The 16,517-nt window shown below is 31.5% G+C and overlaps 1 protein-coding gene across 1 annotated transcript; it reads left to right on the top strand.

Annotated features, from left to right (window-relative positions):
* The first annotated feature begins 292 nt into the window (after positions 1 to 292).
* LOC132742631 (DDB1- and CUL4-associated factor 7-like) lies at positions 293 to 16,040 on the top strand. Its single transcript, XM_060731084.1, is given in 9 exon segments — positions 293 to 473; positions 1,048 to 1,051; positions 1,114 to 1,215; positions 4,343 to 4,441; positions 7,947 to 8,060; positions 8,663 to 8,795; positions 9,412 to 9,563; positions 9,939 to 10,056; positions 11,524 to 16,040. Coding segments are annotated over 9 exon segments (1,035 nt in total). The 5' UTR covers positions 293 to 333; the 3' UTR covers positions 11,697 to 16,040.
* The last annotated feature ends 477 nt before the right edge of the window (positions 16,041 to 16,517 follow it).

Here is a 16,517-nt window from a genome sequence, read left to right as displayed (position 1 = left end):
AGGGTACCTGAATTGTTTCAGTCTTTGCAGTAAATCAATATCAGAAACCAAAAAAAATATTTTGACAGGTAAATGTATTAATATTGTCGTAATATAGATACTAAATATACAAAAAACAGGTAACACAGCTTCCCCGCTTGAACTGCCCTGAAGTATATATTACTTTTCTTTTGTGAAATGTACAGTTATCACTATTGTTTCTATTCTTAATCATGCATTGACAAAACTGAATTTATAAAGTTTTGTGATTTCTTCATGTAAATTTCATAGAAAGCAACTAAAAGTGTTTTTATTACTATTTTCAGAAACATTAATTCCTAAAAGAACACAAAAATGACTTCTTTGCCCAGCCAACCTGGGGCGCCAAAGCGGAAGGAGATCTATAAGTATGAGGCACCTTGGTGTGTATACAGTATAACGGATATCCGCCTGAAAAGCGACAAACTTTTGGGCACGTTGAAAATATAAAATAAGTAGGGTATAACGGGGTTTCTTTAAAAAGGGCGGAAAGGGGCCAAAATTGCCTGTCTAAATCATTTGGCCCCTCAAAAAAGAAAACCCTTTTTGTTATCGAAAAGACAAAAAAGACCCCTCAATTCAAAACAAAACCTTCTGAAAAAAAAATGTTAATGACAACCCTGCGGTATATCATAATGATGCCTCTCAACCAACAGTTAAGGACTAAGAGAGATTTCTACAGTTGCAACTATGTGTTGTTACATGACCAGTCACTGTCTCTGTAAAGTGTTATGGCTTAAACATAATTTTCAGTGAAATTTTTCACAAGGGGGATTGAAAAAATAAAAAACCCTTTAAACTTTGTCTTGGACCAAAAGTTAAAACTTGCCACCAAAGACGGGCATTCTGGTACCCTTTGCAGTTGTAGCTCTATACTTTTGACTGACTAACTTTGAATTTTTATCTTGATATTTCCAAAATTAAGAAATTTAGTACAAACAGTTTTAAAGTGTCACATATAATATATTTATCTCATTTTAATCTTTTTAAAAAAGCTGTAAGAAAGCACTGTTGTAAAACTGCAACAAGTAAAGTAATTGAATTAATATGATATGATACTTTATCGTAAGAAAAGAAGATGTTGTTTTATTTTAGGTACAAATTGTGTCATTAGATGAGGACACATCAGAATTTACGTCCAAAGGAACATTTGATCACCCTTATCCAACTACTAAAATCATGTGGATTCCAGATACAGTAAGTTTGTGTTAATATACCTACATCTTAATTTCAGCCCAGGGTTCGACACTAACTGTTTTAACAAGGGATCCCATAGGAATCCCTGAGATTTAATTCAGGGATTCCTCCTAAATGTCAGGGATTCCTCAGATCAAAATAGTAAAATATGAAGGCGAAGAATAACAAGGGAGTGCAGCAATCCGATTTCAAATTCTTTTTTTAAAGACCACATACATGATATATTGCCTTGTTTCAGATGCAGAAAATGTAGTTTATGAGCCTTTTGGGTTTTTTTTGTTTGCTTGGATTTTTACGGCACGTCAACACATAACTGGCCATATGAGCCCTTTGGAAATATTGCTGTTTAAAGTTTTAAAAGTGTTTCAAAGTGTTTAACTTTACTAGTATATATATAATTGGACTGCTAAGATAAATTAAAACATTAATACATTTTTACATGCACGTAAAAAGAATAACATTAAGCTCACCCACTGAACAAGAGTTCGATTTTGAAAATAATAAAACCTGTTTTCTCCCTAGTGTTGATAATTGTTGAACCAGTTTCTGTAAATGAAGGTATAATGCAAGTGACTGGGCAATGGGACTTAGGGTTTGAACTTTTTAAGTTAAGTAGGAACTGGGAAACATTTTCCCAGATAGCCTAGGGTTCACTGAAATAGAGCCAACATATCATCTGTAGATCTTTAAAAACTTACAGGTAATGATTAGGCTCCAAATTCCAGTAAGTTCTGGTATGGGATAACTTTTAGAAAATATTTTTACTTTCATGTCATTTAAAAAGAAAAGTTTAATTATGATCACTTTAAAAAAATAAGTGATTTTCAGCTTACTGTACACTTTTTGTGTGTTTAAAAGGAAATATCCCATAGATTGTTGTAAATAAAATATTTTGTTAAAATTTTACTAAAGCTAAAATATCAAGAAAAAAGTTTTGTTTGCATTACAAGTAGGTACCTTCAAATGATTTCGTTTTTAAAAGTAAAAAGTTGCACCAAGTTCCATGACAGGATGTGTAATATCCAAATTTATTGTTCTCAATTTTTACACTAAAATGTTTCCGATTCTTTTCCTCCCTATGTGTATTGATTTTTTTTAAGTTTTGACATATGCCACATCAAAGGCACTCACGGCATACAGCAGTCATGTAGTTCAGAACACTGATTGGCCCAAAGAACTGTCAGATGAAATATACGTCATTTGGTGTATGTTTCACCTAAGGATTTTTCTATTTTTTTGTCGGTAAATTATGCGTGACCTTGATTGACCTTAGAACACTTCAGTCTTTAGTTAGACAATATTTTTTAGCATTTAAGGCTGCAGAGTTTCAAAAAGGATTTTAAACTGAAAAGTATGGATTCTTTTTATTCTATTTATTAATTATACTTTTGCTGTACTACAGGGAGAAAAAAAATACATCAGTAATCTTTTTGTTTTTTCACTTTTTTTTACGAAAATTTACAATGATCACAAATGCCGAAGTTTGGCACACAAAAAAAACAAACACGTACTTGTTAACTTCCTAGCTACCGCCGGCAACGCCGATCTGCGGTCTCCCTAATTACCGACAAGAACCGTCAGGAACCGACAAGAACCGACAAGAAGTAAAAATAGGAAAATACGAATTAATTTCACTTATTCATCATTTAAAAATAACAATTCCTAATAATTTTTACATTAAAAACATAATAAATTCGTTGTGAACCATGTTTATAGGCAAATATCTATACCGACAAGAAGTCAGTCTCAGTTTCTCACCGTCAAGAACTCGGCCATCTTCGTATCATTGATATTACATTAAGAATTTGTGTATAAGTGTTAAATCATAATTATTTTTATTAAGATTATGTTGTATTATAAATAATAATTATTATGTTAAATGTTTTCTAATTCAATTAAGAATATCATCATTAATCGATCTGCACATATTTGAAGTACACACCGCTCGTGTAAAAAATTATACGATAATTATATTTCTTTCTTGAATTTTCACAACTTAATATTATGAAGTCAATGTATGATATAAAATTATTCAAGAATGTTTCTTTAGCCAAAATACCTTTCATTATATATCGCAAACGAGTTGATAGCAGTCACTGCACAAAGGAAATCTGGCGTACATGATTCAAGAGCGTAGATTTTACCGGCGGGATTTTACTTTTCTTTCTTGAACATTGCAGTTGTGCCAGTCTTTAAAAACATTTTTCTTGAATATTTGTGATTCAATATTAATTCAGACAATTTCAAAAATTTACACAGCAATTTTTCAGGGATCCCAACGGAATCCCCAGCTAGGAATCACAGAGATTCCTCCCGACTTTTTGGGATCCTCGGAATCCCGGGATCCCGTTAATGTCGAACCCTGTCAGCATATATATGGCAATTTAACATTATTAATCCATTGAGTTAATGATTTGCCTACAAGAATGTCACAGGGCGTCCTCGGCCGAGTGGTTAAGGTTGTTGACTTCAAACCACTTGCCCCTCACTGGTGTGGGTTTGATTCCCGACAGGGTCTTTGGATTCTTTCATCGGTGGTTCTACTCAGGTGCCCGTTTGTGTCTGAAGTAACGCACCTGAGGTCTTCCTTCACCAGTAAAGCTGGAATGTTGCCAAATGACCTATACTGTGTCGGTGTGACGTAGAACCCAATTAAACAAACAAGAATTTCACAAATTTGTGCAATGAGAACAGATTCTATACTGCCGGGTACTGTTTAATATAGAGTTCCAATTCAATGTAGGCATGTCTATTTTTCAAGTTCAGCAGGGTAAGGATCAAATATTGTTATAATTCAGTTATAGTGTAAGAACTTTCGGGTCAAAAATTGCTAAAATTTTTCCAGAGGTTTAAAGATATGTGGTAGGTTTTTTTTGAAACTATAGGAATGAACATCGGATAAATTTTCACCAAAGTCTGATGATCTGAACTTTAGTTAAATTTTTCATACCACCCAAAATATTCATGTATACGCTCTTATGTGTTTATACTTTTTAGAGTAATGGTTAGTTATTGTGAACAGTTTGAGTGTTGTTTGATTCAGTAATTTTCACCTTATTCATTCTATTCTCTATTCGTTTGAGTTATTCTATGTTTTGCATCTATTCTATAAAATTGTTTGTTACAGAAAGGGGTATTTCCAGATCTCCTAGCAACAAGTGGAGATTATCTAAGGGTGTGGAGAGTTGGTGATACAGAAACCAGACTGGAATGTTTACTCAATAATGTAAGTTTTTTCTTTGTTCTATATATGAATATTTTTCAGGTTTAATAATGGCAGTGACAAAAATAATGTGTTCAAGTTTCAATTTCTTATCATTATCTTATCATTAATATTTTAAGGCAATCTTTAAAGACTTGTTAACCCTCTTTATTATTAGCATAGTTATATAAACTTTTTATAAGTTATTTAAGTAAGGTGAAGCTTTTCAAATGGCTCATTATTCTATTGCACTTTAAAGACAGCTCCTGAATAAAAACGAAACTTAATTAAGTCTATGCACTTTTTCCAGGCTATAAACTTTAATTGCTTTGTCTAGTGACATTTCAGTTCAATTTAAGTTTACTCATATTAAGATTTTTGGCACATACACAACATTTTAACAGTATTATACAAACAACATGTAAGTGTTGACAAGGCAACAGTGACATATGTATAGTTCTAAATAGAATACAGTTATGAGTTGCAACCCAGCAAACAAAAGACGTTGTACCAACGTTGTACTGACGTTAGACCCTGACGTTGGGTAAACGTTGGCAGAAGGTTGGATTTGAAAGTTTTTTAGACGTCAGAAAACCGACGTCTATACAACGTCATATAATGACCTTTATCCAACCTTTTCTGACCATAATCCAACTTTTTCTGACCATTATCTGACCATAATCCAACCTTTCCTGACCATTATTTAGACATAATCCGACCTTTTCTGACCATAATCCAACCTTTTCTGACCATTATCTGACCTTAATCCAACCTTTTCTGACCATTATCTGACCTTAATCCAACCTTATCTGACCATATTTTCTGACCATGATTTAGACTCTTACCTCATTCAAAACTTTTGGAATACGATTTTTTTTCATAATAGGGTAAACAAATAAGCATTCTTATAATTTTAGCAATTTATTTGTATACTCGGAATCACAAGTTCCAAACAAGAAATGTGGTACGATAACAAATGCAAGATTTACATAATATTTTTTGAAACTATTAAACTTGACAGTATGTACTTTAATTAAATAATCATGTTTTAGAAATTAGATACACAAAATTCTTCTTGAATATTACCACTGACATTTTGTATAGTAAACATCCATGCATGTGTTTTTTTTATATCACCACTGATCATGATCTGATCACCCTGATTTTGGGATTTTCCAATCATCTATCCAGTCCACTGATTGTATATTTGTCTTTGTATGTTATAACTGAATCTAGATCTGAATGTTAAATGGAACAATATTCTGAATATTTTGTTATTACTATAAATACTATTAATTTTTATGTATTTTCTTTCGTCCTCCTCCACTGTGTCGATCTGGGGCATACTTTAAGCGTATCATTACCGTTTCCAACCTGAGATCTCATCACACTTTCTGAAATTAAAAAAATAAAATAATCAATTACAAGTGCAAGAAATAAATCACTTTTACATATCATAATTAAACGAAATTCTAACAAACTCTACAGCTACTTAAAAAAAAGATATTTAATATTTTCTATCTAGTTTAAACCATATGTAGTTAAGTGTACCTATATATCTATTGATTTTGATAAAAATAGCTTCGTGAATTTCATTATAAAATCAAGGGTAATCAGATCACTGTATTTTCTATAATATTTTGAAATATACCTGTCACAAAATCTTGGTAGGTTTTCATTTTTCTTTTCCTCTTAATACTTTCATCTTCCTCCTGAACTTTTGCAGGATGTTGAATAATCATAATTTCCACAATCTGAAAGACGAAATATAATCATTTTAGAATTTAACCATGTGGTGGAAGGATGTTTGTCTAATACAATAGGCAAAATCAAAATACTATTAATCTAGCTTAGTTAATTCATAAGGGCATGAAAAACAAACATAACAAATACCAAATTAATTCTACTCCCGCAAAAAAATGATACTGTTATTTTTTATATTCAATGTAATTTATACAAATTTTCATACAACATCAAAGAAATTCACATGTTACTGTCATTTTTATAGATATCATCTCTGCCCAGCATGATCCGATCTGCTAAGTGTATATAGGACAGACTGGCTTAGTGTACAAACGTTTTATGATATGAACATATAACTTGGTTGATAAGCAGGCTAATTAACAAACTATTACTTTTATTGATTTATGACTATGATAATGTGTTTTCTGATTTATAATATGTTGTTTGATTACATTAATAAAAAGATAGCTAGTCAAAAACAATGTGCTTTCAGATATATCTTACCAAAGTCGTATCATTTACATGTATCAAATGCCATGAATCATTATCATAATATAAGAAACACATGGTATGCTTACAGTATCGGTAAAGTACTTCAATTAACAACGAGTAGTTTAACAACTAATCAAACTGTGCATCTGATACATGTGTAAATGACTGGCCCCTTATGTAAGGGAAATTCATGTTGATAAGAAATAAGAGGGAATTTTATTTACCAGCATTTGAATAATAAGAGTCTAAGGTACTGCATTTAACTTTTTATTGATTTCAATTGCTCGGATATTTACTACCATTGATTGTGCATTTTAAAATTTTATTTGGCTTGGCGATATAGTGTGGGGAAAATGATCCGATGATACAGACTGTTCTATAGTAAATAATATAGTGCTCTTACGAGGAAACAAAAATGTTTATCTCGCGAAATCACGTGACATTAGGTTTTACCAGTCAAACATTACAATGATCAAATAGCCATCGAATCCATGCAAACATGCGGTAAATAAGCATTGAAAAACAATATATATAATGTTTGCCTACCTTTTCATTTTGTTTGGAATATTCAACTTTGTCTGTCAACTCGTTGTTTTTTTTGTCCGCCAATACAATTGAATTTCAAATCCGATATATGTCGCCAATTCGAATTTACTAAATTATTTACCGCTATAAAATAAAGCCCTCAAAAATGATAAAAACTTCATTGTAAATTATATAAAAGATCTTAGACTAATTCGAGGAGATAAGATATTATTTAAACGAAAATAGAGCAAATATATTTCATACTGATCTGTGACTATTCGTTTACCGAGCGCCACCTATCGAATATCGTACGTAGCCACCCACGTGATACTGTTATTGTTTTGATGGAGAAAATAAATATATCATTTTCCCTTTCTAAACTTAAATTTAAAATTCTAGCTGTTTATGCTTTCATTTATATATATATATTGGTTTCATAAATTAAATTCACCTATTGTCAGATTACCGACCAAAACCCGACGTGAGTCGACGTCAAAATGAAACGTCAGAGATTCAACGTCGGTTTAACGTTGTATGAAGGTCACCGACGTCGCGACCAAAATTCAACGTTGAACCAACGTTGTGTCAACGTCGGGTGTTTGCTGGGAAGTAATATAATTGAAAACTGATTGAAAAAATTGTGTCTAATAATATAAATACATTGCAGTTGACACTGTTTTGACAATATAGTAGCCCATTGTGTATTAAAGTGTTTAAAGTAAATATTATTTTCAAACACTATTTACAGTTGATACTTTGTATATTTCAGAACAAGAATTCTGATTTCTGTGCTCCTTTGACGTCATTTGATTGGAATGAAGTGGATCCTAACTTGTTAGGGACATCAAGTATTGATACAACATGTACAATCTGGGGACTTGAGGTAAGGAATTATGTTTCATCCACAACATGATATGTCATTTGATTCTAGGCAATGTACAACTGGTGTTTGCAAAGAAGCTGCACAGAGTAGAGTGCTGTACAACCCCAGTAGAGTAACACCCTTAATGTTTTATGGAGACAGATTTATAGTTGTTTTAAGATTTGTTGCTCTATAGAAGTTGAATTCATTATAAAGACTTATCTGGGGGGGGGGGGATTTTTGTCGCAAAGAGTTTATTCCTCAATGTGGGTATTAGACTGAAGTGTGTCATGTTTTAGGAGAATATAGAAAGGATTTTGAACTGTGCCATAAATCATGTAGATTTCAGTATACAGAAACATTGTAACATGTTACTGTTTAGATGCTGTATGTTATGTTTTCCAGTCCACAAGCGGACAACTTAACCTTGGCAGTAACATTTTCATTCTGTTTACTTGAAGATTTTTGCTAGAATATCAATATATATGACTTACTTCTGGATAGGAACTGTTTGGTACATTGAAATATGACTGTATTTCCTTAATAACATTCACCTTAAAGATAAATCCCAATTTTGATTTTCACCATAAGCTTGTGAATAAACTTCTCATCTTGTATCATAGACAGGGCAAGTGTTAGGACGTGTGAACGTTGTGTCAGGCCATGTGAAAACTCAGTTGATAGCACATGATAAGGAAGTTTATGATATTGCATTTAGTCGAGCTGGTGGTGGACGGGATATGTTTGCCAGTGTTGGTGAGTAAATATTTCTTGTTACTTATTTAGCTTTCTATATCAAACATTGATTATGTTGATTAAACTTAAGCTGTCATTCTTAGCCTTCTTTGTTGTTACACTTCTTATTTTGCTGTTTAATTGATTTATCATTGTTATTTAAATATTTTTAAAGTATTGAAATTGTTTAGAAAGGGCAGAATTGGTTAGAAAAAAAATAGAATTTGTTTCTCTTTTAACAACTTTTCTCAGGCTTTTAGTTTTTTTTCTGTAAAAACAATATATAACTTACTTTATAAGTAATGAGAATAAATTCATTTTTTAGCTCCACTATTCGATGAGAATAAGTAGAGCTATCCTAGTCAACCGAGCCTCGGCATCGGTGTCAGCGTTGCGTAACCAATTATGTTAAAGTTTTTGTACCACCTCAAATATTTTCATGTACATTGATATATGGCTTTGAAACTTTGCACATTTGTTCACCATCAAGGTGTACAAAGGAGGAGGTAACTCTATCAAGCATTATTGCTATATGACTGCAACAGTTTTGATGTGATTTAAAATCGCAACAAAAATTGGGAATAACTTTACATCTTACTCTAATGTTGGAAAATAACATTAATGATACATGACACAGGTGCTGATGGCTCAGTAAGAATGTTTGATCTACGTCATCTTGAGCACTCCACCATTATATACGAGGATCCCCAACATCATCCATTGTTACGTCTGGGATGGAATAAACAAGATCCTAACTACCTAGCTACCATGGCAATGGACGCTTTAGAGGTTTGTGTAACTTTTATGACAGTAAAATTATAATTATATATATAATTTTTTTCTGTATTATCATTACGATGTTGTGTATTTTATTATTATGATTATACACTTACTGTAGAAAATTAGAATCAGGCTTTTATTTGTGCAATTTACTGTTTTTAAAAATGAATCTTTGCAAAAGTAAACATTCATTTAAGTATAACTGTATATAAGAGAATGTTATTCAATAGATAAGGTGAATATCAGACTTAACAGTTGTATCAAAAAGAGGCTAGTGATACAGGGTCCTGGGAATTTGTGGTCCTGGTCACAAGTTCTTGTTTATATTGGCAAAATGATAGGCAGAATATGTATAATTTATACAACTGTATTTTGTTTTAACAGGTGATTATTTTAGATGTAAGGGTACCTTGTACCCCTGTAGCCAGACTTAACAACCATAGAGCTTGTGTAAATGGGATAGCATGGGCACCACATTCCAGCTGCCATATATGTACTGCTGGTATGTGTTGATTAGGATTTAATAACATGTTGATAAGATTTTATAGCGTGAACATACACTTGCATTTGATTAAACATAGTTTTATTTAAGCTGGAGTTTGAAGAAACGTTATAGTTAATTTGAACAAGTCTCTAAATTTGAACTAAGCAGTACCTGTGTCATAAATGAATGAGGAAATATGATAAAAAATTACAACTACAATCCCTATGTTTAGAGGCAGACACATTAATCATTAAGCAACTTATCCCCACTGGTATTTGATTTAAGGCTGTGATCAAGTTTTTGGTACCTCACAATTTTTAGCTCGACTTTTCTATGAAAAGGGGAGCTATCCTACTCGCCCCGGCGTCGGCGTCGGCGTTGGCGTCACACCTTGGTTAAGTTTTTCGTACCACCCCACTTTATTTCAGAAGTATTACAAGTATGGCTTTGAAACTTACCATACTTGTTCACCATCATAACCTCCATCTACAGACAAGAGTACATAACTCTGTCAAGGTTTTTGACAGAATTATGGCCCTTTTTTGACTTAGAAAGTGTATTGAGCTTGGTTAAGTTTTTTGTACCACCTCACTTTATTTCAAAACCATTGGAGGTATTGCTTTGAAACTGACCATACTTGTTTACCATCACGACCTTCATCAACAGACAAGAGGACATAACTCTGTCAAGGTTTTTGACAGAATTATGCCCCTTTTTGACTTAGAAAATACATTGAATATGGGTAAAATCCACTTATTGCCTTAACCCTTTGAGATATTGCTTTGAAACTTTTAATGCTATTTCACATCATTACCCCCATCTGTACGCAAGAGAAGGTAACTCTGTCAAGGATTTGTTTTAAAAATTAAGGCCTTTTATCGACTTAGAATCTTGGTTAAGTTTTTAGTACCAGTCCACTTTTTGACTGAACTGTTTGAGATATTAATTTGAAAGTTGGAATACTTGTTTACAATCATGATTTTTTTTCTTTCTTACCAGCCCTCTTTTGACTTAAACATTTCAAACTTTGCTGCAGTGTTCAAGGGTATCACACAATTCAGTAAAATAATTCTTCACTAAATATCTTAATGCTCATGGCCATTGTTCACTTTAAAAATACAGAGATTCTTGTATTGCCTTTTACTGCAAAAACTTTTTTTATTGGCAAGCAATAAAAAAGTCGAGCGCGCTGTCTTACGGACAGCTCTTGTTTGTAATCAACTTGTTTTGCTTTGGTTCTGAAATTTTAATCATAAACTTAAGGGAATACAAAATCAAAATACCAATTTTGAACAACCAACTGTAGCTTGTAAACCTTGTTTGCCTCTTTCTGTTGGGGAGTAACCTAATCACATTCCATCCTAGTGTAAAATAATTATATTAAAAATTATTAAAAAAATGTAGATTTAATTTTGATTGCATACTTTAGTAGTAATTATTGCATTAAAATAGTTTCTCTAAATATTTTTTTTTTTATTTGTTTAGGTGATGATCACCAGGCATTGATCTGGGATATACAGCAGATGCCTAGAGCTATTGAGGATCCTATACTTGCTTACACTGCAGCAGGAGAAATCAACCAAATACAGTGGTCATCTACACAGCCAGACTGGATTGCCATTTGTTATAACAACTGTCTCGAAATATTGCGGGTGTGACAACAAAAATAAGGACTTTTTTTAGAGGGATATTTGGATAATGTGTTTAAAAAGTCCTTTTTTTTGTGTGAACTTTTGATGTTTTAAACATTGAAAACAAGTTGCTATGGTTGGCTGACAAACTTTTCTTGTTTTTATGAGTTTCAAGTCAGAAAATGTTTGTTTCCAAGAATAAGATTGGAAGGAATGAGACTACAAAGAAAACTTGCTTTTCAAACTAAGTATTGAAATTATGGCGTTGTGTCTGTAGCCTGAATGATTTGAAAAATATTTTCCTTGCTAAGACAAACATTTATGCTTATGATAAGGAGGTGGAAAGGATCCTAGTTTATTCATTTCGTAATAATGAGCAGTGTAAAGTTAACTGAAAAAGAAGTCTTCACAATCATTTTGCAAGAAGTTTCGTATAGATCCTTTTGTGATTGAAATATGAGTTTGTAAGATCTGTTTGACTTGAACCAACATGTTATTTATATATGAATAATGAGACTTCATTAAGTCTTATGTTGTCATATTTTTAATGGTATTTATGAAACAGGGGAGAGAATATCATTATGTAAGGCCTATCGTAATGTAGTCAAGGAAAGATGAATAAACATGAAGATGAAAACAAACAAACACATTATTTGGCATGATATTATTATTCATGTGATAAGTAAATTGATTAAGGAAAAGATACATGAATACCTTTGCTTGAAAATTGAAAAAAGCTCTTGTATTTATCACTTTCAAGTCTACTTTTTGGAAAACTAACCATTACAGATGTCATGTAAGGAGAAACCAGGTCTTTACCCATATAGAGCTAAAAACCACTGACCCGGGGTTTACATGCTGATTTATTTCGCAAGACAAAGAAAAATACATCAGCAAATTTATTGTATTCATTAATAATAACAGTGAAAATAGAAATGTTGATTGTATGACTTGAAGATTCTGAAAAATTTATGAAATGATGTCAAGAAACAAGTACATGTAAAATTATTAAGAAAATCATGACAGGCAAAGAAACCAAGTTTAAATAATATGAATTTACTAGTGAATTTATTTGTTTTAAAGGAAGGCTGGATTTACTTTAATACATGAGGGTAGTTTAATTATGATGTAAGACTTCTGTGACTTTATTCTGTCATTTAAATGTAATATACATTTTGCATCAAATTATCATGATGAAAAGTTACATACAGTCAACTATCGTTATCTCGACATCGCTTTCCTCGATATTTCGTTATCTCGATGAAATTATGAAAGTCCCGATTTTCTTCCTTCTTTTATCTATTATGGATATTTTGTTTATCTCGATATTTTTATATCGATATTTTCAGTATCTCGATGTAAAATTTCAGCCCCAACAGTTATTTTCACACTATTATCCTTTGTTTATCTCGACTAATAGTTTTTGTCTGTTCCCTTAAGACATGTGAAAAACACAAACCTGACGATAATTGCTCAATAGCGCGTGTCATAATGATGATTATGTTTGTAACAAAATGAGCTGTTATTATAAAAGTTAATCTAAGTAGCGTGTTGATTGACTGATGTCCAAAATGAGTGAATTTTACGTTCTTTATAAATATTCGAACACTGTATTAATTCATTATGACTTTAAATGTAAATGAAATAGTGAAAGTATAGAAACGTTATTGGAACAATATTGTTTCACAACATCAACAAATCAAACAGCGATCAAACAATCTCGAGAAGGACCCGATAACTAACCCGGGAGGGTATCCGGATCAACTACACAGGAAACAATTTTTCCACTATGTTGGTGTATTACTGAGTAAACCTCACTATGTGTTTTTATCACAGACACCCGTATTTCCGCTGGTAAACATCTGCTGATGTTACTTTGTTAAATATTGACTAGGCTTATGAAAACAAGACATGGAGATATCACAGTTTAATTGCCATAAGGTATGCACATGTCTTTTGTAAAAATAAGTTTCTGCCTTGTCCAAACCCTAATATGTTTATCTCGACATTTCGCTATCTCGATATTTTTTGGACGGTCCCGATGACTTCGAGATAACGAGAGTTGACTGAATATTATGTGCTTTTTTTCAGTCATTTGTAAATATTTGTACATATCAGAATTTTTTTTTAAGAGTCATATTGTATATTTTGAGTTTCATTTTTACTTGCTTGCTATTTGTCCCATGTTATATTGCATTATATATGAATTATGTACACCTGAAATTTTTGCTGAAAAAAAGATTTTTAATATATATGTTTAATGTTACTTTTAAAACATAACAGTTTATAATTTTCAGTGTTTAAAATAATAATGCATTCTTGTTAGAGACAATGCTGTGTTTAAAAAAAAATTACACTGAAATTAATTGCTTTGACTTTGCTTTGATAGGCACATAGATACATGTATAAATATAATCATGTAGAAAATTGAACCATTAATTGTCTTTTTATTTACCACCTTTGCGTATTGAGTATAAATTGAATGATATGGATTTCACATTATTCATGTGACATATTTTCAATTAAAAGTCTATGAAATACCATTACATTTTTTTTCCAGATGTATTTTGTCCCTGTATATTTGTAATATTCAGTACTAGTTCAGTATTTAGCATGTACAGTCTATACAAGTTTAATTTCTCAGAACCATGCAGAAATCATTTTTATGTGTGAAGCAAAATCTTTTTTAAAAATCACAGCAACTCTGAAAAGGATTGTTAGATATTAATTTTGAAATTTCATGTATTGGAAAACAACAGAAAAAATGTGATTTTGTGCTTTTAGATATTAATGTTTTAAGAGTATTTTATTTTATTCCTGTTTGTTATTTGAGTAATGTTTATTTATGTTAACTGTATTAAATGTTGTGCATGCGGATGAAACTGAAAATGGAGTAATATTTTGTATACATTATCATTTTTTTACTGTCGTGAAATATTAAATGGCATTGCTGTATGAGAAAAGTTAATGTTCCAGAAATCTTTTCACAACTTTTATCTGGATTTATGAATCAGCTGTAAGTTAATGTAATTTTTGTTTTAAATTCAACAGAAAAAATATGCTTTTATTTATTTTTTTTCCTTACACTTTCATATATTTTGGCTGTTTGCAGAATTGGTGAATTGCAGCGGAAACTCATTTTATAGAACAACATTTATTATTATTCATGTAATTGGGCATTTATGTGAATCACTGGGGGAATAGTTGAGACTTTTAGTCTACCTTAGTTTAACTATAATATTTCAGGCGTGGGTTTGATCCCGGGAGATGCTTTGGTAGTTTAGCACGGAGGAAGGTAGTCTAGTATTGGTGTAACTCTCCAGGAACAATGGTTAGGAAACTACCCGCCTATATGACTGAAATACTGTTGGGAAAAGGCGTAAAATGAAACAAACAAACTATAATATTTTTATTAACAATTATTATTGTACTCATTAGTTAATTGAAGATCTGAGATTGCATATGTAAAGTTAGATATCTACATATTTGTTAAAATCTTATATAAACATTGAACTTTGTAAAGTATCAAATTGATATATGAAACATTTGAATGTGATATACTTTTAAGAGTTTTAACTTGTATTTATGAAGGTGTTGATAAATTGTTTTATAACAGTTACCTGGTTGGAAGAGAAAGTTATTAGCTTTTACTACCAGTATAGAGTAATGCCAGCCTGTGCATCCGTTCAATCTGTCAATGATAGATACAGTTAATAGCTCAATCTGTGTATTATGCTATTAAAATCCCTTAAATTTTGAATTGTTTGTTCTGAATTCAATGCTAGGGAGATTCATTACACTGATCCAGTAGATAATAAATAGTGGTAGAAAAACACTTGATTATTAGTTGAGTTTAGCAGATAAATTTGTTCCGATATCGTGTTTAGTCTAGTAATTTATTTTGTTTCTTTATAATACACTGTTGGCGATAAGAAATTTCCTATTCTGCCATCATTGTATGGTTATGCCATCCAACACTTGTGTTTGTCTGACCTCAATCTACACTGTTTTAGATGCCTTATTTAAGCATTTAAATATTTAACATCACTTGAATTAACTCTGGAAGTTCAGGATTTAAAGAACTGGTACTCAGCATGGTTTAGTAAAGTAAATACTTAGAATACTTTTTCCTTTTAATACTTGACAAGATTATGAAGATGTGAATAAAAATTGATGTGTTAGGCACATGTCATTTTAACAACATGTTCTTAAGTAAGTTCAAATTCATGCAAAATCAACAACTCTGATGATCATTACTTAGTAAATCTATGTTGGGTATTCATTGTGTCAAAGTATGTGAACATTTTGTATATAAAGATTTGTAGTGCAGTTGATGTACATGGCACTCTAAAATAAAATCATAAAACCATTCTTGGCGTTGATTCTTTTAATATAAAATTTGTCATATATGAATTGTATGGTCCATAAGAGAAATGATTGTTATATTTATATCCGCCAGAGGATTTCACATAATAAGTTTAGTTGACTGCAAAATTAAGTTCCGGTATGTTTTAATACAAATTTTAAAGAAATGTTCAACAATCTCCTATCAAAGGAAAATAAAGAATTTTGTGCACAATTTTGTGTCTAGATCAAAATATTAGTCTGTGCTTGTCAAAAAAGATCTCGGATTATTGATATACCATATACTCGGAGTAAATTGAGGAGAAATGGTTCATATAAGCTTTTATTTGAATGCATAAAAGTATTAGCACCTTACTGCTTTGTTTTTTGTTTTCTGAGGGAGCTATTCTGCAAGATATCTCTTTAGGAAAACTTTGAGTTTTCCTCCATATTCTGAGCTGGAATACGTATTTAAGTTGAACACTTCAATGAAGTGAGTCACAA

The sequence above is a fragment of the Ruditapes philippinarum genome, unplaced genomic scaffold (genome assembly GCF_026571515.1).
Source record: "Ruditapes philippinarum isolate M1 unplaced genomic scaffold, ASM2657151v2 ctg3407_1_1_1_1, whole genome shotgun sequence".
Classification (NCBI taxonomy): Eukaryota; Metazoa; Mollusca; class Bivalvia; order Venerida; family Veneridae; genus Ruditapes; species Ruditapes philippinarum.
Note: the sequence above shows the minus strand (reverse complement) of the source record. Positions and strands in the feature narration are given on the sequence as shown.